The sequence below is a fragment of the Theropithecus gelada genome, chromosome X (genome assembly GCF_003255815.1).
Source record: "Theropithecus gelada isolate Dixy chromosome X, Tgel_1.0, whole genome shotgun sequence".
In the NCBI taxonomy this organism is placed as follows: Eukaryota; Metazoa; Chordata; class Mammalia; order Primates; family Cercopithecidae; genus Theropithecus; species Theropithecus gelada.
Genome location: NC_037689.1, coordinates 83,714,230 through 83,735,972, shown reverse-complemented (window position 1 = coordinate 83,735,972; position 21,743 = coordinate 83,714,230). Strand labels below are relative to the sequence as shown.

At 37.6% G+C, this 21,743-nt stretch overlaps 1 protein-coding gene across 2 annotated transcripts in view; it reads left to right on the top strand.

Annotated features, from left to right (window-relative positions):
- KIF4A (kinesin family member 4A) overlaps positions 1-21,743 on the top strand; it is a 130,618-nt gene that overhangs the window by 42,393 nt on the left and 66,482 nt on the right. For both annotated transcript variants that reach the window (XM_025372390.1, XM_025372391.1), the window contains exons 8-13: positions 4,539-4,655; positions 5,290-5,465; positions 8,749-8,810; positions 17,183-17,315; positions 19,075-19,133; positions 19,249-19,354. In XM_025372390.1, coding sequence (XP_025228175.1) covers positions 4,539-4,655; positions 5,290-5,465; positions 8,749-8,810; positions 17,183-17,315; positions 19,075-19,133; positions 19,249-19,354 — 653 coding nt within the window. The remainder of the gene's footprint in view (positions 1-4,538; positions 4,656-5,289; positions 5,466-8,748; positions 8,811-17,182; positions 17,316-19,074; positions 19,134-19,248; positions 19,355-21,743) is intronic.

Genomic DNA, 21,743 nt, shown 5'->3' with positions numbered 1-21,743 from the left:
AAAAATAAGTGGAAGATCTAAGAGAGAGGGAGAAGATAAGGGATCAGGGTCCCAGAGGAAATGGAGGGAATAGAAACAGAGGCAGAAGGCAGGACCTTGAAAACAAAGGCAGCTATTTCCTCTGAAACAAGGGGCAGGATGAAGGAATAAGTAATAGCAAAAGAATGAATGTGAGGTAAGGAGAGGGGAGGTTGGGGAGCCCTTGTTGATAACTTTCTTCTCTATAAAGTATTTGGTGAAATCATCTACCATTAGAAAGTGAAGATAGGTTTATATTCTTAAAAATGATGAGTTTGTATAATAGCTGCCATAGTGAATTAGATTCGTTAGATTAGAAAGTTAGTAAAGTAGGAATGAGGAAGAAAAGATGATCAATTGACCAAGGGTTCAGCTAAGGTTAGGTAGCATGTTTATAGTGGATCTCATCTGTTTGGTTATGCTGTTTCTTCAGTATTGCAGCCTACAAATAAACATACACGCACACAGTTGGTTTAACCTGTGGTTGAGAATTGACATGGTGAGAATGGTAGGAGATCATATGTCCAGTGAGTTCTTAGGAAAATGTAATTGAAATTATCAACCATAGGGTTCAGAGCAAGAGTTGAAGGTCCAGAAGAGACTGATCTACTGACAGTATTAGAAAGTGTCAGTACATTGGTAGTCCAAAAAAAGGGTGAAGAACAGGATCCAAAGAAATGGAAGGATAGTAGGATGCAGTCAGGAATTTCGAGTTCGGAATCTCATAAATATAATTGTTTCATGTTATAAGGAATTCCAAAGGATAGCTATATAAAAGGTAGAGTAGAGCTAACAATAAGATACCATTTATATTAGTCCATTTGTGCTGCTATAACAAAACACCTTAGACTGGGTAATTTAGAAACAGTATAAATTTATTTCTCACAATTCTGGAGGCTGAGAAGTCCAGGGTCATGGTGCCAGTAGAATCAATGACTGGTGAGGACAGACATCCTGGCAGCCTCACATGGCAGATGGGGAAAAGGGATAAATGGTGTGTCCACACGTGGCAGAAGGGACAGAAGGGTAAAAGCAACTAGCTAATTCTCTCCAGTCCTCTTATCAGGCACCAATCCCATCCATGAAGGTAGACATTTCATGGCCTAATGATCTCCTAAAGGTCCTATATCCTAATACTATTACATTGGGGGATAAGTTTGAACATGAATTTTGGAGGAGACGCAAACATTCAAACCATGGCATGATTTATTTATCATTTAACTTTGCTTCATATATAGAATCTTAATTAATTCCCTACCACAACCCAATAAGGTTGTCTCATTTTATGAAAGAACTTAACCCAAGATCATATAACTAGTCAGTGACAGAGCCAGGATTGTAACCTATTTGATACCAACTGCACTTAACTATTATACGATATAGCTTTTCCACAGTAAGGCTAATAATGGGAAGTTAGTTGCTTCAGCAGGACTTCAGAGGTTATTACAATGTTTAAGAAGCAAACCTCAGAATTAAACAAACTGGAAAATAATCTTTATCTTTTTTAAAGCTGCAGTAGGAAAGGTATTTCAGTATGGTATAATGAAAGGAGCATAGGACTTGACTGAAATCTTGAAATGGAATCTCAGGCCTACCACTTACTAGCTGTTTGACCTTAGGCAGGTCATTTAACCTCTGAGCTTCTTTCTTTATCTGTAAAATGAGAATGATAATGAAAATAATGATAATGATATGTTAAAAAAAAAAGAAACCCTGTTCATCCAATTTCACAGCATTAATTTAAAGATTATCATAATGGATATAAAAAGTAAATAACTATGCAGATGGTTGTCATGGTGATAGTTATTTATCTGTCTGCTTTGTTTCCATGGGAAAGGGCAAGAAGTGCCAGTGGACTCAATCGTACATATCCAACATTTGGACCTTTGTCCTTTACTTAAAGAGGCACTCCAAAAAGTGAACATTAAGAAGTTTTCTCAAGATTGATGACTCAATTTTTTTTAAGTCTAATGACATATTATATATTCAATATAGCAGTGATGGATACTTTTTTTTTTATTATACTTTAAGTTCTAGGGTACATGTGCCCAACATGCAGGTTTGTTACATACGTATACATGTGCCATGTTGGTGTGCTGCACCCATTAACTCGTCATTTACATTAGGTGTATCTCCTAATGCTATCCCTCCCACCTCCCCCCAGCCCACGACAGGCCCCGGTGTGTGATGTTCCCCTTCCTGTGTCCAAGTGTTCTCATTATTCAATTCCCACCTATGAGTGAGAACATGCGGTGTCTGGTTTTTTGTCCTTGCGATAGTTTGCTCAGAATGATGGTTTCCAGCTTCATCCATGCCCCTACAAAGGACATGAACTCATCCTTTTTTATGACTGCATAGTATTCCATGGTGTATATGTGCCACATTTTCTTAAACCAGTCTATCATTGATGGACATTTGGGTTGGTTCCAAGTCTTTGCTATTGTGAATAGTGCCACAGTAAACATACGTGTGCGTGTGTCTTTGTATGCAGCATGATTTATAATCCTTTGGGTATATACCCAGTAATGGGATGGCTGGGTCAAATGGTATTTCTAGTTCTAGATCCTTGAGGAATCAACACACTGTCTTCCATAATGGTTGAACTAGTTTACACTCCCACCAACAGTGTAAAAGTGTTCCTATTTCTCCACATCCTCTCCAGCACATGTTGTTTCCTGACGTTTTAATGATCGCCATTCTAACTGGTGTGAGATGGTATCCCATTGTGGTTTTGATTCTCTGATGGCCAGTTATGATGAGCATTTTTTCATGTGTCGGCTGCATAAATGTCTTCTTTTGAGAAGTGTCCGTTCATATCCTTCGCCCACTTTTTGATGGGGTTGTTTTTTTCTTGTAAATTTGTTTGAGTTCTTTGTAGATTCTGGATATTAGCCCTTTGTCAGATGAGTAGATTGCAAAAATTTTCTCCCATTCTGTAGGTTGCGTGTTCACTCTGATGGTAGTTTCTTTTGCTGTGCAGAAGCTCTTTAGTTTAATTAGATCCCATTTGTCAATTTTGGCTTTTGTTGCCATTGCTTTTGGCGTTTTAGACATGAAGTCCTTGCCCATGCCTATGTCCTGAATGGTATTGCCTAGGTTTTCTTCTAGGGTTTTTATGGTTTTAGGTCTAACATTTAAGTCTCTAATCCATCTTGAATTAATTTTTGTATAAAGTGTAAGGAAGGGATCCAGTTTCAGCTTTCTACATATGGCTAGACAGTTTTCCCAGCACCATTTATTAAATAGGGAATCCTTTCTCCATTTCTTGTTTTTGTCAGGTTTGTCAAAAATCAGATGGTTGTAGATGTGTGGTATTATTTCTGAGGGCTCTGTTCTGTCTGTTTTGGTACCAGTACCTTGCTGTTTTGGTTACTGTAGCCTTGTAGTATCGTTTGAAGTTAGGTAGCGTTGTGCCTCCAGCTTTGTTCTTTTGGCTTAGGATTGTCTTGGCAATGTGGGCGCTTTTTTGGTTCCATATGAACTTTAAAGTAGTTTTTTCCAATTCTGTGAAGAAAGTCATTGGTAGCTTGATGGGGATGGCATTGAATCTATAAATAACCTTGGGCAGTATGGCCATTTTCACGATATTGATTCCATGAGCATGGAATGTTCTTCCATTTGTTTGTGTCCTCTTTTATTTCGTTGAGCAGTGGCCCCTTGTAAGTTGGATGCCTAGGTATTTTATTCTCTTTGAAGCAATTGTGAATGGCAGTTCACTCATGATTTGGCTCTCTGTTTGTCTGTTATTGGTGTATAAGAATGCTTGTGATTTTTGCACATTGATTTTGTATCCTGAGACTTTGCTGAAGTTGCTTATCAGCTTAAGGAGATTTTGGGCTGAGACAATGGGGTTTTCTAAATATACAATCGTGTCATCTGCAAGCAGGGACAATGTGACTTCCTCTTTTCCTAATTGAATACCCTTTATTTCTTTCTCCTGCCTGATCGCCCTGGCCAGAACTTCCAACACTATGTTGAATAGGAGTGGTGAGAGAGGGCATCCCTGTCTTGTGCCAGTTTTCAAAGGGAATGCTTCCAGTTTTTGCCCATTCAGTATGATATTGGCTGTGAGTTTGTCATAAATAGCTCATTATTTTGAGATACGTCCCATCAATACTGAGTTTATTGAGAGTTTTTAGCATGAAGGGCTGTTGAATTTTGTCAAAGGCCTTTTCTGCGTCTATTGAGATAATCATGTGCTTTTTGTCTTTGGTTCTGTTTATATGCTGGATTACATTTATTGATTTGCGTATGTTGAACCAGCCTTTATTCCCAGGGATGAAGCCCACTTGAACATGGTGGATAAACTTTTTGATGTGCTGCTGGATTCGGTTTGCCAGTATTTTATTGAGGATTTTTGTATCGATATTCATCAGGGATATTGGTCTAAAATTCTCTTTATTTGTTGTGATGACTCAATATTTTTATGGGGTCTTAATTTCTTTTCTGTTTCTCAGAAGAAATGTCGGTATATATTGGATGCGTTACCAAGCAATTTAAATTTCGTTTCCTGCTATTAGGTATTAATATTAACCGAGGCCTCCTATGCTTGGGAAATGTAATCAGTGCTCTTGGAGATGACAAAAAGGGTGGCTTTGTGCCCTACAGAGATTCCAAGTTGACTCGACTGCTTCAAGGTAAGCCCAAAGTGCCTCTAAAAATAAGAGAGTAACTCAAAATGATAGTGCTGAGAAAGCAAAGATGAAACAGGTAAAAAGCCAGCTATTTGGACTATGACATACACAGTTGTCTAATTGATAAATATGAGAGAGTGCTGTTGGCAAGCAGGTTTCTAAGATAATGGAAAAATGTCTTCATATATGACATTGAGAGCCAAGAAATCTGCGGTGCACCAACTGTACTTTGTACTTTGCACCTGAAAATGAATTTGGTTACTGTTTCTTTAATTATTAGTGCTGCTAAGCAGAATTCCCTGGAGAGTTAAGATCCACCTAGAGGGGGCATCCTAAGAATGTTTAATTTCACTAGTGGCTCCTAACTTACTTAGGCCAGGCCCCAGTTGTTTTAACCTGATTAACTGCTAAAATCACAATCCCTTTTGAGAATGGGGACACATGCAATAGGATTTAAATGTATATCGCATCAGAAATCTTAGATATCTATATATTTCCATTGTTTCAATATAAAAAACATTAAGAACGTTTTCTTATAGCTCTGAATTTTAAGTCACCAACCCGAATGGACAGCTTTGCTTATATCCTACTTGTTTGATTTCATTTCCTTTCATTATTCTTTATTGTTCTTTTTCAGATTCTCTAGGAGGTAATAGCCATACTCTTATGATAGCCTGTGTGAGTCCCGCTGACTCCAATCTAGAGGAAACATTAAATACCCTTCGCTATGCTGACAGAGCAAGAAAAATCAAGAACAAACCTATTGTTAATATTGATCCCCAGACAGCTGAACTTAATCATCTAAAGCAACAGGTATAAGGAACTTAAAATTTGACGGGAAAAATTACAAGTATGTGAGTGGAATGGTAGAGCTTCTGTTTCTCAGTTTCTTCTCTATCAGAAGTTTAGAGATGTTGGTTAGGCATGTTAGTTTGGGGACCTCTTAAAATAACTCCTATTAACGTGTTTGCTGTCCATTTAAGATTGGGGGTAGCACTGGAGAGTTCACTGATAAAGAAGTGAGCAGTGAGAGATGAGATGAGAGGTGTAGACAAGGGCTAAATTCTGAAGTTCCTTATATGACTTGTTAAAGAATTTGGAATTCAACCTGAAAGCTGTGAAGAGCCATTGAAGAGTTTTAAGTAGGAGGGTGACATGATGAAATGTGTGTTTTGGGGAGATCACTCTAGCAAGTATAGAGAAAATAGATTAGAAGTGGGCATGACTAGAAGAAGGAAAATAAATCACTGCACAAAACAAAGAAGAGAGTTCTAGAGAGAAGAAACATAGGTGGCAAAGTACAGTTGATTCTCGAACAATAGGAGTTTGGTCCAACCAAACACAGATCAAAAATATGATATTTGCAGAATGAGAAACCCATGTGTAAACTTTTTGTACATGTGGATTCTGCAGGGCTGACTGGACTATGTGTGTACATTTTTGTATATGCACAGGGTATACAAAAATGTATATGCAGGGGAACCAATCCCCTGCATATACATAGGGATAGCTGTATAGTGGCCAGGAGCACTGACACTGCAACTAGCCTGCCCATGTTGAAATCTTAGCTCTGTAACTCACTAGCTATGTACCTTGGGCAAGTTCTCTGTGCGTTGGTATCCCTATCTGTACAGTAGAAATAATAATAATACCTTCTTCTTAGGGTTTTCATGAGGGTTAAATGAGTTAATACATGTAAAGCACTTAGAACAGTACTTGCCATATAGCAAGTGCTGGAAGGATCTGAGATAGGACAGAAGTACAGTGCATTTGAAGACCTCAAAGAATGCCAGTGTGGCTAGAGCGCAGAAAGCAAGGAAAGAGTACAGGCTTACCTTAAGGATGTTGTGGGCTTGGTTCCAGACCACCACAATAAAGCAAATATTGCAATAAAGTGAGTCACAATTTTTTTTGTTTTCCAGTGCATAGAAGGTTATATTTACACTATACTGTAGTCTATTAAATGTGCAATACCATTATGTCTTAAAACAATGTACATACCTTAATTTAAAAATACTTTATTGCTAAAAAATTGTTGACGCAGAGACATGAAATGAGCATATGCTGTTGGAAAAATGGTGCCAATAGTCTTGCTTAATTCAGGGTTGCCACAGACCTTCAATTTATTAAAAAAACACAGTATCTGTGAGGTGCAGTAAAGTGAAGCACAATAAACTGAGATGTGCCTGTATTCCAGGATAAGGCTAGAGGGAAAGCAGAGGACTGATCCAGGACTCATGGACAATGTTAAGAAGGATTTAAGCCAGGTAGTAACTTGATAATTTATATTTTTAAACAATGGCCTGGCTGCTATATAGAAATGTAGTAAAGCAAGAGTAGATTCATGGGGATCATTTAAGAAGGTACTGCAGTAGTCTAAGCGAGAGATAATGATGACTTGGACTTAGAGTGCTGGCAGTGGTGATAGAAAGAAGAAACCAATGAATTAGATAAGGGAATGACACCCAGATTTCTGGCATTTGGAACTGGATATTCACTCACCTGGGTTACACTGGAAAAGCACCAGGTTTGAGGATACCAGACAACTAAGTGGAAATATCAGGTAGATAGTTGAATATAAAAGTCTGAAGTTCAGAAAGATCTGTGCTTGAGGTAATTTTGGAAGTCACCAGTTTCAGGTAATAGAAACCAGAGGCAGAGATGAGACATTCAGAAGAGAATATAAGGAGAATGTAAGTAAGAAAACTCCTACTGGCTTTGGGGGACTTTACCATTTAAAGGACAAGTGGAGCAAAGATGAACCAAGAAGGAGACTTAGAAGATGAGTTAAAAGAATAGAAGGAAAACCAGGAAAATGTGTCTTGTAAGCCAAATGCTACCAGTCAGTCAGTCAAGTAAAATGAAGACTGGAAAATTCTCATTGGATTTGGTGACATGCAGCTCATTTGTAACTTGGGCAAGTTATTTCATTGGAATGATGTAGGCAGTCATACTGGAGTTAGTCGAGGAGCAACCGAGTGGCGAGCAAAAGAAAATGGAGGCAATTGGTGTATTACTCTCTCAAACTTTGTGAAAAAAGAGAGAAATAGGGTAAGGGAGATAGGAAGTGGGGTTGGGGAAGACGCTTTTGTTTTGTTTAAGATAGGAGAGACTTGAACATGTTTTAATCTTAATAGGAAGGATCTTATAGAAAGGGAGAAATTGAAAATATAGAAGAGAGAAGGGATAACAGAGTAAGATTCATAAGATGGCGAGAAGAGTAGGAATCCAAAGCACATGCAAGAAGACCAGTCTTGGGAGGGAGAACAACTCCCCTTGTGTCATAGGAGGGAATGGGAGAGGATGCTTATACATGCGCTCTGGTTTAAGATCCATCTACATGAAGCCTCCCTTTGACTATTTCGGTTTTTGTTAATTTGCTTATTCTGTCTTGTATTATTTCCTACTATTTTAGACTTTAGGCTTATCTTTCTTAACTAGATTGTAAACTTGAGAGTAGGAGTCGTATTTTATTTTTATATGTCCGAACATTGTCTAGCCCAGTGCTGAGACTGATTTTGAAAAATAGGTACTCAAGACCAGGAGCAGTGGCTTACATGTGTAAGTTCCGCACTGGGAGGATGAGGTCAGCGGATCAATTGAGGTCAGGAATTCAAGACCAGGCTGGCCAACATGGTGAAACCCTGTCTCTACAAAAAATACAAAAATTAGCTGGATGTGGTGGCAGGCGCCGGTAGTCCCAGCTACTTGGGAGGCTGAGGCAGGAGAATCACTTGAACCTGAGAGGCAGAAGTGCCACTGCACTCCAGCCTGGGCGACAGAGCAAGACTCTGTCTCCAAAAAAAAAAAAAAAGAAGAAGAAAAATAGGCGCTCAGTAAAAACTCATTAAGATGTAGATAAAATGGACAACTCATCTTCTACTTAATAGTTGTTCATGTAATGCTGATTGTCCTGTTATTATTGGATCATCAACTATGTATGATGCCTTTGGTAGTATCTAAGATATGCTATTTGCCTTAGATTTCATAGACATTTAGTAAAATTACCCTATTGCTAATTGTGGTAATTTTACTGCCAAGGGATGAGTAGCATTTGGTTGGTGGCTAGCTGATTATGTTTCTTTGCTTCTCCCAGGTACAACAGCTACAAGTCTTGTTGCTACAAGCCCATGGAGGTACCCTGCCTGGATCTATAAAGTAAGAGTCATAGATTAATTTTAATTGTGTATTCTAGTAGAGGCTATTTTTCCTAATAATAGTTTTTCCCTGGTTTCTGCTAGCACTTGGTGTCAAGGTAAGGATCTTACCAATTTTGCTGACTATTTAGGACTTAGTTATGTTTAAAGCAGCCTAATGTAACAGAAAGAGCATGGGTTCTGGCCTCAGAAATTTATTAATTGGAATTCTGTTGTGAGGAAGAGCTGTCTCTTTTTCCTCATTTGTTTGACATCTAGTTATATTTGTATAGATTCATGGATATTTATTTTATTCTATGGGTTAACATCCAGCACTATTATTTGTTTTTTTGCTCAAATTGTTCCTGCTTTGTCCATTAGGAGCTCCTTCAGGTTGGCTCTTCTCAAGTTTTTGATCATTTCTACAAGAGTTTCCAAACTCATCTTGTATTTTCCCTGCCCCAGTTCTGGAATCAACCATGTCTCCAAGGAGCCCTAGTTCCTTTCTTTTTTTGTCGATGGAAAATTGTGTTTAGAAACCAAGATTTGGGTACTAGTGCCAGCTGTGTTTATTGTTACTAGAGTTTTACTGCTTCTAAGCACTCTGAGCAGGTAGAGCTCAGAAACAGTCTACATGTGTAGTAACATACACATACACCTTCATCTATATTTTTGAATATATCTATCTGCATATATATTACAAACCATGAGTTTATACGGACACCTCTGATACTATTCCAATGTGACAGGGTTCATTTTGGTTTTTCCCCTTTCCTTACTTGTAATTTCTTTCTCCAACAGTAAGAAACCCAGCTCTCATCTGCAATCTATTTATTTACTTGTTCAGTTCTACTATACACATAAAGTAGTTTCAGAATTATTAGCCTATATCTCTGTGGGAAATACTTTTTATGAAATAGATTACAGCATTTTTGTACAGTTCTTTTTATCTTTAGGCTTAGAGAATCTAAGCAAGATAACGTTTCCCACAGTTACTGTTTGTATTCCCTTTTAGGCACTCTCCCCCGAAATCTTAGTTACTTTTTTTTGTTTATATTTTAGGTATGTGAAACATAATGGATCTAAGAGTCAGAGTTATGCAAAAGGATATACTTAGAGCAGAGAGATGCAAATTAAACCCCAGTGCGATATCACCTCATGCCCATTAGCATGGCTACTATTATATAAATAAATAGATAAATAACTGAAAATAAGAGGTGTTGACAAAGATGTGAAGATATAGAGAAATTGGAAACCTTGTACACTGTTGGTGGGATTGTAAAATGATGTAACCACTATGGAAAACAGCATGGAGGTTCCTGAAAAAATTAAAACTAGACTTACCATATGATCCAGCAATCCCACTTCTGTGTATATATCCAAAATAATTGAAAGCAAGGTCTCAAAGAGATTTCTTCACGACCATGTTCATAGTGGCGCTATTCACAATAGTTAAGAGGTAGAATAACCCAAATGTCTATCAACATATGACCTGATAAAATGTGGTGTATACATGCAACAGAATATCACTCAGCCTTAAAAAGGAAGGGAATCCTGTCACTTGCTAACATGGGTGGACATTGAAGATATGCTAAGTGAACTAAGCCAGTCACAAAAAGACAAATACTGTACGATTCCACTTATGTGAGGTATCTAAAGTAGTCAAATTCATAAAACAAAGTAGAATGATGGTTACCAGGAACTGGGGGGTAGGTGGGAAAGGGAAGTTGTTTAATGGATATAGAATTTTAGTTTTGCAAGATGAAAACATTCTGGAGATCTGTTTCACAGCAAGCAATGTGAATATACTTAACACTAGTGAATAGCACACTTAAAGGTGATTAAGATGGTAAGTTTTATGTTTATATGTTTCCCATGATTTTCCAATTTGTATTTGTATAAATTTATGGGATGTAAGTGCAATTTTATTATATGGATGTTGTGTAGTGGTGAAGTCTGGGCTTTTAGTGTATCCATCACCTGAATAATGTACATTGTAACAACTTAGAAACACAAAGTTAAATACTGGATGTTCTCACTTACAAGTGGGAGCCAAATAATGTGTTCACATGGACCTAGAGTATGGAACAATTGACATTGGCAACTAGGAAAGGTAGGAAGTTTGAGGGGAGTGGGTGATGAGAAACTACTTAATGCATACATGTACCACAATTTTTTTCAAAAAGGAAAAAGGATACACTCAGTGAGGTAAATGTCATTCCCTCTCCATCCCTGCAACTGTGTTCCCATTCCTATTTCCCACCCTTATTTCTGCCTCTTTTCTACCATTATTCTCCCTACCCCTGTATTTAACCCATCTCTTTAGTTTCTGGTTTAGCCTTCTTGTATTTCTTTTGTACAAATGAGCAGATACCTGTGTATTTTATTATATCACCTTTTTTTCTCATATGAATGGTAGAGTACTGTATGTAATGATTTTATACTCTTTGTGGCTTTGCTTTGTTCAGTATTTCCTGGAAATCATTTCTAACCAGTTCAGAGAAGTCTTCCTCATTCTTTTTTGCAGGTGCATAGTACTTTTATTGTGGACATGTGCCATACATATCAATTAAACCCCTTTCCTATGTATGCACATTTAGGTTGTTTCCAATGTTTTGCAATTACAAACATGCTGCAGTGAATAACTTGTGTGTATATATTTTTGTATTGTCAGAGGTTTATCTTAAGGGTAGGTTTCTAGAAGTTGGATTGCTGGGACAAAAGGTAAGTACATTTGTACCTTTATAAGGTATATTCACCTCCAGAAGAGATGTACCAGTTTGCATTCCTACCAGCAGTGTATGAGAAAACCTGTTTCCCCACAGCCTCACCAATGGAATGTATTGTCATACTTGTTCAATTTTTGGCAGTCTGATAGTTGAGAAATGCTATCTCAGTGTTGTTTTACTTTGTATTTCTTATGAGTGAATTTGAGCATTTTTTCTTATGTTTAAGGACCACTTTTATCCCTTTTGCTGGTGAATTGTCCATGTCTTTTCTCATTTTTCTATTGGGTTTTTTGGTCCTTTGGCCTCTTTTTAAAAATAAATTGTGGTAATATATACATAACATACAATTTACCATTTTAATTATTTTAAGCATACAATTCAACGGCTTTAAGTTCATTCACAATGTTGTGCAGCCATCACCACCATCCACCTCCAAAACTTTTTTTCATCTTGCAAAACTTAAACTCTATACCCACTAAACAATAACTCCTCATTTTCTCTCCCCCTGGCCCCCGGCAACCACCATTCTGCTTTCAGTCTGTATGAATTTGACTACTCTAGGTACCTCATATGAATGGAATCATACAGTATTTGTCTTTTTGTGACTGGCTTGTTTCACTTAGCATAATGTCTTCAAGGTTCATCCATGTTGTAGCATATGTCACAATTTCCTTTGATTTTAAGACTGAATAATATTTCATTGTATGTTGTGTATCCATTCATCCATTGATGGACACCTGGACTGCTTACATCTTTTGGCTATTGTGAAAAACGCTGCTATAAGCATGGGTGTACAGCTAGGTATGGTGGTGCATGCCGAAGTCCCAGCAACTCAATAGGATGAGGCAGGAGGATTGTTTGAACCTAGGAGTTCAAGGCTGTAGTATGCTAAGATAGCACCTGTGAATAGCCACTACGCTTCAGCCTGTGCAACATAGTAATATTCCATCTCTTTAAAAACAAACAAACAAAAAAACATGGGCCAGGCGTGGTGGCTCATGCCTGTAATCCTAAGCACTTTGGGAAGCGAAAGTGGACAGATCACTTGAGCCCAGGAGTTTTAGACTAGCCTGGGCAACATGGCGAAACCCCGTCTCTACAAAAAATACAAAATTAGCTAGGTATGATGGTGTGCACCTGTAGTCCCAGCTACTTGGAGTTGAGAGGATCACCTGAGCCCAGGGAGGCTGAGGCTACAGTGAGCTGTGATCATGCCACTCACTCTAGCCTAGGCAACAGAGTGAGACCCTGTCTCAAAAAAAAAAAAAAAAAAAAAAACAGACACACACACACAAAACAAGCAACAACAACAAAAAAAACATGGGTGTACAAATATCTGATCATATCCCTGCTTTCAATTCATTTGGGTATATACCTAGAAGTAAATAGCTAGATCATATGGTAGTTCTGTTTTTAATTTTTAAATCAAGCCACCATACTGTTTTCCATAGTGGCTGTACCATTTTTTATTTATTTTTTATTTATTTATTTATTTATTTATTTATTGAGGCGGAGTCTCGCTCTGTCACCCAGGCTGGAGTGCAGCGGCGCAATCTCGGCTCACTGCAAGCTCCGCCTCCTGGGTTCACACCATTCTCCCGCCTCAGCCTCCCGAGTAGCTGAGACTACAGGCGCCCGCCACCACGCCCAGCTAATTTTTTTTTTTTTTTTTTTTTTGTATTTTTAGTAGAGACGAGGTTTCACCATTCACAGATGGTCTCAATCTCCTGACCTTGTGATCTGCCCGCCTCGGCCTCCCAAAGTGCTGGGATTATAGGCGTGAGCCACTACGCCCAGCCTGGCTGTACCATTTTACATCTCCACCAGCCATGCACAAAAGTTCCAATTTTTCCACACCCTCACCAATGTGTTTTTTTTATAATAGCAACCCTGTTTGGCCCTTATTTTTGACAGTTTTTTATATATTCGTGATATTAGCCCTTTGTCTGTGGTGTGTGTTACAAATAATTTCTCCGAATTTGTCAGTTTTCTTTTACTTTATGATGTTGTTGTCATACAGAAAGTTATCATTGTTATGTAGTAAAGCTTATTTTTTTATTGCCTCTGGATTTTTTTCAGCAGCTTTATTGAGCTAAAATTTACATATCATAAAATTCAGTCATCTTATGTGTACCGTTCAATGATTTTTATTAAATTTACAGAGTTGTACAACTGTCACCACAATTCAGTTTTAGAACATGTCCATCACCCCAAAAAATTTCCTCATGCCCATTTGCCATCACTCTCATTTCCACTCCCAGACCAAGGCAACCACTAATCTCTTTTCTGCCTTTATAGATTTGCCTGTTATAGACATTTCGTATACATGGAATCATAGAGGATGTAGTCTTTTTTTCTCTGGCTTCTTTCACTTATGTTTTGTGGTTCATCCATGTTACAGCATGTGTTAGCACTTCCCTTTTCTTGCAGAATAGTACTCCATTGTCTAGATAGGCCATATTTGTCCATCCATTTACCAGTTGATGGAGGTTTGGGTTGTTTCCACTTTTTGGCTATTATGAACACTGCTGCTGCAAACATTCACTTGTAAGTTTTTATATGGACATGTGTTTTCATGGGGTAAATGCCTGGGAATAGAATTGCTGGGACATATATTTAACTTTTTACGAAACTGCCAAACTGTTTTCCAAAGTGGCTATACCATTTACATTCTCTGCATGCTTCTGGATTCACAATTAGAAAGCCGTTCCCCACACCAAGGTTAAAAGAGGAATTCGGCCGGGCACGGTAGCCTGTAATCCCAGCACTTTGGGAGGCCGAGGCGGGCGGATCACAAGGTCAGGAGATCAAGACCATCCTGGCTAACACGGTGAAACCCCGTCTCTACTAAAAATACAAAAAATTAGCTGGGCATGGTGGCAGGCGCCTGTAGTCCCAGCTACTCGGGAGACTGAGGCAGGAGAATGGCGTGAACCACTGCACTCTAACCTGGGCGACAGAGCGAGACTCCGTCTCAAAAATAAATAAAAATAAAAAAAGAGGAATTCACCCATGTTTTCTTCTAGTAATAATGTCGTTTTATTTTTTACATTTCATTTTTGCATTTGGTATTTATTCTTATGTATGATGTGAGCCTACTTTCTTTCAATATTTTTGTTTTCAATTACTCATTTTTTCTGATTATAAAAGTGACTAATTGCTTCTAGTAGAACATTTAGAGAAGTATAGAGAATAAAACTTAAAGTTGCTATAATTTCATCACCCAGAGATGACTACCTCTTTCTTCCTAATTTTCCACCTTTGGATAATTGACTCTGGGTTTCCTGATTACATTTTATTCTCACTGTACTCATGTAGAAGCAATTGACCCATCTTCCTTTCCTTTCAGTTTAGCACAAAAAGTTCCAGACTTCTGATTGTCTAGAATATACTAAAGGAAATAGTTTCAGCTGCAAAAGTAATGGATTCTAAGAAACAGTTGATGAATCAAACAATTAAACTTAATTGTTCAATATTTTACAGAGAAATAAAGATGCTCCTTTTCTTAAGAATGTATATTTATATTTTTAGAGACATTTTATAAGGCTTGTTAACAAAAAGTACATTTTACATATATGAATGTTTTCACTTTTTGTCCTTAGACTATGTTCTTTTGTTTTTTAACATGTTATTGAAGCTTTTGTATTTATTTTCTGTGAGTGTTGGTCAATTTGCACATGCTCAGTTTACTTGAATTCCTAGCCTTGGCAATTAAATAGCATGTGAAAACATTGGTTTTCTGTTATATTTTCTTTTTCAGTCTGATCTTTGCTTGGCCCTGGTCCTGTTTTTGCTTTACTTTTAAAGATTTTACCCATTACATGGCTGTCCTATATCATGTAGTCCTATAATATATCTATAATCTTGCCAAGAACTCTTTTTTTTTTCCTTACTACTGTGAGAGCTTTTATATCCAGGATTCTCTGCGTTCTTATAGTACCTATCTCTGTAGTCAGCATAATAGTTAAGAGCATGGACTCTGAAACTAGACTGCTGAGCTCAAATCTCAGCTTCACATTACCTACTAGCTGTGTGGCTATAGGTTATTTAACTTCTTTGTGCCTCAGTTTCCCCAGCTGTAAAATGGGGATAACAGTAGAACTTACCTCATAGGGGCTGTTGGGAGAATTTTAAAAATTTAATGTATATAAAGTATTTAGAATAGAGCCTAGCCCATAATGCTATAGAAGTGTTAACTAATATTAATTATAGTAGTATTTAAATATTCAAGAATTTGCCTCAAATTACAATGAAGAACCTACTTCTATGTGCTAAATTTTCCTTGGAAAAATCAACAATTAAACTTAAATATGATTTTCCCATTTAGAGAAATCCTGGAAATTTTTTAGGGAAATAAAAAACGATTGAGTTAAAAGTATCATTACTTTGAAGCTTGTCAGCTTGTCAGCTTACATGAATGACACATGGAAGTTTTCAGTTTAATAAATAAGGAAATAACACTTAAATTTACTAATAGCTTATTTTTATAGTCTGCATTTTAATTGAACATTCCTTCATAAGAGTCTTAGTAAATGCTCAACAGTGTCATATGAGACCTTATTGTGTGACCTTGCTATTAACTTTTGATAAAGTGCCTTCTAAGATCTTCTATAAAAATTGATGGAGGTCTTAAGATGGGTGAGAGGGCATCTACTTTATTCCTGAAGTCCTTTTCTATCCTTTATTGAGATTGAGAACAGCTGTTCCCTGGCCTTTATTTTTCTCTTTTTCATAGCCTTACAACTATTCATTTTCCCCCTCAGTCTTCCTCAGATCAAATCTTCATATTTCTTCTGATCTTTTTTTAACCAGTCCTGTTTTCCAGTCTTTTGAACACTTCATCCCACTGGATTAAAACAAAAAACAAAAAACATATCAAGTGATATGTATACATTCCAAAGGTTCTTACCTATATGTATTCCTTCAAGCTATTTCTGACCCTCCCTTTTCCTCATATTTGAAATGGATACCATTGTTGTCTTGATTCACTCTAAGCAATTTAAAATTGATAGACAAATGAACAAGAGGCTATGGGTCATAAGTTTCAAGCAAAGCAAGCATTTAGAAGGGAGCACTTATTTATAAAGAATTGTGAAATGTTTTCTTAGTGGCTGCTGGTCATCATTTCAACTTTTTGACTTCTCAAATGCTGTTTCCCTAAACTTTACAGTAAATGGGAAATATATTTATGTTGATTAGGTTGAATTTTGACCCTGAGCGGTGTCACTTCTACCTCCCCCATACCTCTCCCTTCTCTACTTCCCTAATCTTTAATGAGGGATTGAGGGTGGGAAGAAAAGGGAGACAACATGTATTTTAGCTCCAGTTAGCTATAACTTCATACCTACAGGACACAAACAGAAAAGATCCTAACCAAGAGTCAAGATAGAGGTTAGTCATTCCTGTTGCAACCATATCTGTCTCTGAATTATTACCTTTCTCCAAACCATTGAAGTACTTCAGAGATGTGTTTATTGTACACCCAATATTCTACCTGAGTAGGAGGATAGATTGGGTTGGACACACTTTTCCCAGACTTTTGTGGTATAATTTTAACTTAATCGCCCTACCTATCCAAAAGGCCTATGGGATATATTTTTATCCACCTTTGATATAGGTATTATCAATCAGATATTTTTCTAATATGTTATTTACTTTGTTTTAGTGTAGAACCATCAGAGAATCTACAATCCCTAATGGAGAAGAATCAGTCCCTGGTAGAAGAGAATGAAAAATTAAGTCGTGGTCTGAGTGAGGCAGCTGGTCAGACAGCCCAGATGTTGGAGAGGATCATTTTGGTAAGGCCCCAAGAATAAACTACTAGCAATCTGAACATTTACTGGCTTTAGTTTCCAAAATATTTAACATGCTTTTCATTATGAGAGACAGGTTATGTTGAAAGAAATGTATTTGTTTTACCATATCCTCCAGGGAGTCCCTCTGGGGTAAATATGTGGGCTTATAATCAAACATACAAAAAAGTTAAAAGAATTGTACAGTGAATACCTATGTATCTACCACAAAGAATCTATATAAATCCCATTTTAAAATAGATTCATTTAAAAATACCAGAAAGTAAAGAACCAAGTACCTCTATCACCTTAAGTCCTGCCTAATCTTTATCCATAATACTAAGTAACCATTCCTTCTCTGAGATTTTAGTTATTTTCCATCTCTCTTCCCCTAATGTTGTCACATTTCATATCCCATACTAACAGCTGCCATGGTGAGATATAACAGCTGGGAAATTAATTTTAATTCATTTTCCATATGGTTGATTTCCAAATAGTGGATCACTATATAACTGATTACATGAGTTCTGACTCCTACTACCTGCCTGTCTGTCAGTAACCTCCTGGATCAGTGCATGCTGGCTCTATCACTAAGGTTTTTCTACTAGTCTAAATACAACTCAATTTTTGATAGCACGGCTGTTGCCAGAAGCAAAAATGAGTTTCCACCAAAATATAATTGAACCTCTGTAATATATACACCTTCATGCATCAGTGTGCTCTCTAGTCAAGGAAGATAAGCTGCTTAAAGATTTCTTTCAAGTGGGCTAAATCCTACGTCCATTGTATTGTCCATTACTAACAGAGGGTGAAAATGGGATAGAGGGGATTTTTATATACAGTTTTCTGTCTCCAGTGCTGTATTTTGTGCTTTGAAGTAACTCTAGAAGCTGCGTTTCACATGTATGTGAATGAGGCTGATGTAACAGAAACTACTTCTTATTCTAGCCACATACTCATCCGACCTTTATAAGGTTGTTACAGTGTCTGCCTGATAGGCTTATTGTTTCATATCCTGTCAGAACTTCATAACAAGCACAACATTTTTGTCCTATATAAACAATTCTTTCCAGATCTGTTATAGCATCCAGCATGTTACAGATACTGTGATTGAAATAAAACTGAAAATATCAATCACCCTTCCCAAAACGTAAGCTGCCTTCTGCCGTTTCTTCTTTCTCTACCATCATTCTTGTGCCGTACCCTTTTTCTTGCTGTCTTTTGCTAAAACTAGCCTACCATATCAGATAGTATAACTTAAAAAAAAAATCTCAGCTCAAATTTAGTGTGAGGCCCTTTTATGTTTTAAATGCCCTTATGCTGGGGCTAGGGAACAGTGTAGTGTAGGAGGCAATTTAAAGTAAGTGGGGTTTTTTTGTTGTTGTTTTTTGGTTTTTGGTTTTTTTTGTTTTTTTTTTTTTTTTTTTGCAAACAGCAGGGACCAACATGCCAGGAAATATTGCTTTTTCCCCCTAGTTGCAAAGTTCTCTATGGAATTAAGGCTTCACACTCCACCCCATAGTCTGAGTTTCATGGCAAGCATAAAACCCAGCTGCTCGGATGCTATTTTTAGTAGCTCATGTTGACTGAAGGGCTAATTTCCATGACTCTTATTTTTCACAAAATAACCAAAGCCCACTAAATCCTCTGTTATAGCAAAGGAGACAGCCTCTTTACCTAGCTTTTAATTCATAGGAGTAGGAGAGCATAATTATGTGAGGCTGTCAGGCACTGCCACTGATGATCTCCTGGGTCTTTGTTGCAGACAGAACAAGCGAATGAAAAAATGAACGCCAAGCTAGAAGAGCTCAGGCAGCATGCGGCGTAAGTTGCCCACCAGATATTTGTTAGCAACCTATAGCACCTTAGTATATAATCATGGAGCCTCTGGCCTTTGTCATATGAATAACCCTTGGGTTCTTTTTGTTTGAATTTTCAGCTGCAAACTGGATCTTCAAAAGCTAGTAGAGACTTTGGAAGACCAGGAATTGAAAGAAAATGTAGAGATAATTTGTAACCTGCAGCAATTGATTACCCAGTTATCGGTAAGCCAAGTAGGGGTAGTGTAAATAGGCATATCACTTTCATTTGTTTCTCTTGACATATACGAGCCTTTCTAACTCTGTACCTTTTGCTGAAAAAACTAGATTGTGAGCTGCTTGAGGACAAGCATTTGATATGATCTGAATATTGAGTTTGTTAAAACACTCATAGGTTACATATATAATGCACATTAGTATTTCAGTATTCTAATCAAATACCAGAAGCAACAACATAGCAGTGCAAAATTGCCTAGGTAGCAAGAGCAGCAGTCATTGATTTGCTGTCCTCACAGTGTAGGCTAACTTAAAAAGAGGTCTTGTATCATACCCCAATTTTAAAGAAACTAAATTCTGACAGCTTAAAGCAACCAGGGAATACCATAAGCCTCTTTTATAACCAATAATAAGTAAGTTTGAATGTTCTACCATAAGTTCCCATTTTTTGTTTATTTTTAGAACCATTATAGTAGTGGCAGGTGTGTTTTGGGGATGGGAGTGGTTATTTGTTGTTTTTCCCAGAAGAAAAATTTTCACAATCCCACTACCCCTAAAAATCTATTTTTGTTTTGGTGTTCCATCTCTTAGTCCTTAGGCATATATGCTTTAAAAAAAATTAAAATTATACTATAACATACTATGTTAAGTGGTAATGGTTGGTTTTGTTCCGTCTACACTCTGTTGTTTATTATTCTGAAACAGTAATGTGTATGCAAATACCTGGTGGTAATTCCTAGCTTTTGGGCAGAGATTTTAATTTTACCAGAACCGTGAGACTGTCATCCCTGGTCTTGCCCAGTGTTTTCTAGAGTTGTCAATATTGTGTCACAGAATTATCCACACATAGATTTATTCTTGAAGAGGAAATAAAAAAGTGTCATACAATATTATCAGGACTCATTATGATGACCAGTTCTAAAACATTAAATGAGTTAATTCCCCAAAGACTATTAGGCAGTGTTTTAGAATAAGGAGGACTGTAAAGCTGTCAGGAGCTGTCCAAGATGACAGCTCATTTATCTAACAGGGTATAGTAATTGAGAGCCTGGGCTCTAGAACCACACAGACCCTAGTTTGCAGCCAGTTCTGCTACTTCCTAGCTATGTAATCTTACTAAATGCTGTATTACTGTCAAAAGGAGATAATTTAAGTGATTCAAATAGGGGTTAAAAGAATTATTCGGCCGGGTGCAGTGGCTCATGCCTGTAATCCCAGCACTTTGGGAGGCCAAGGTGGGCGGATCACCTGAGGTCTGGAGTTCGAGACTAGCCTGGCCAACATGGTGAAATCCCGTTTCTACTGAAAATACAAAAATCAGCTGGGTGTGGTGGCATGCACCTGTAGTCCCAGGTACTCGGGAGGCTGAGGCAAGAGAACCGCTTGAACCCAGGAGGTGGAGGTTGCAGTGAGCCGAGATTGTGCCACTGCACTGCAGCCTGGGTGACAGAGCGAGACTTAATCTCAAAAATAAAAAGAAGAAGCAGCATTATTTAGCTGATGCACTCAGGGCATGCCTGAACTCCAGGTAACTTCCCAAGTAAAGCAAGATTGGAGTTTTATAGAGTAAAGAGAAGGAAGGGGTGTATGTTCTTGTGGTTTAGCTCAGGTAACAGTTTTTTATGTTAATTGCTGTGAAACTTTTGGTTGGAGATTGTTTCATTTTTTTATACCTCTTCCTCAGGAACATACTGGTGCAATCCTATCCTGATAACTGTTACTATATTTTGAGAGATGTTCTTACAAGCCTTGCAGTTTCTCAGTTGGTCAAGGTTCACAGGTGGGAGAGGTGGCAAAATAGGGAGAACAGGGAAAGGAGGCAAGGGTTGAAGGCAAGGAAAACTGCGAACCCTCTCTCATGTGTGTTTTCTTTTATATCAGCAATATGAACAAAGTGCAGTGGGATCATAAAACAAAGGGTGATTAACTGTTAGTCCAGAAAATTCAGGAAGGCATAATAGAAGAAACTGGGTCCTAAAAATGAATAGGAGTTTGCCATGCAGACAAAAGGGAAGGGACAGGCCAATTCTGGGCACACTGCTTATGAGTTAGCCCTGCTCCACAAGGAAAATTTTAGAAGTTTTTATATAAAATAAATAAAGTTTTTTAAAAAGGGACTAGACTATATATAGAGGAAAAGATATATATAAAAGCAAAGAGGTATGAAAGTTTAAAAAATGGTAAGAACTTCAATGTGGCTGAAGTATAGAGTACATGTTAGACAACGGCTATCACAAGGTTAAATTTCACCATTTATAATGCCACTCAAATGCAACTGAAACATCTGATATATGAAAACCTTGTGTGAGCTGCCTTAGTATTAAGATAATCTAGGCTGCAGAAGCCCACTGGAGCCAAAACTTACAAGCTCAGAAATAGTGACCCAGGGTACCTATTG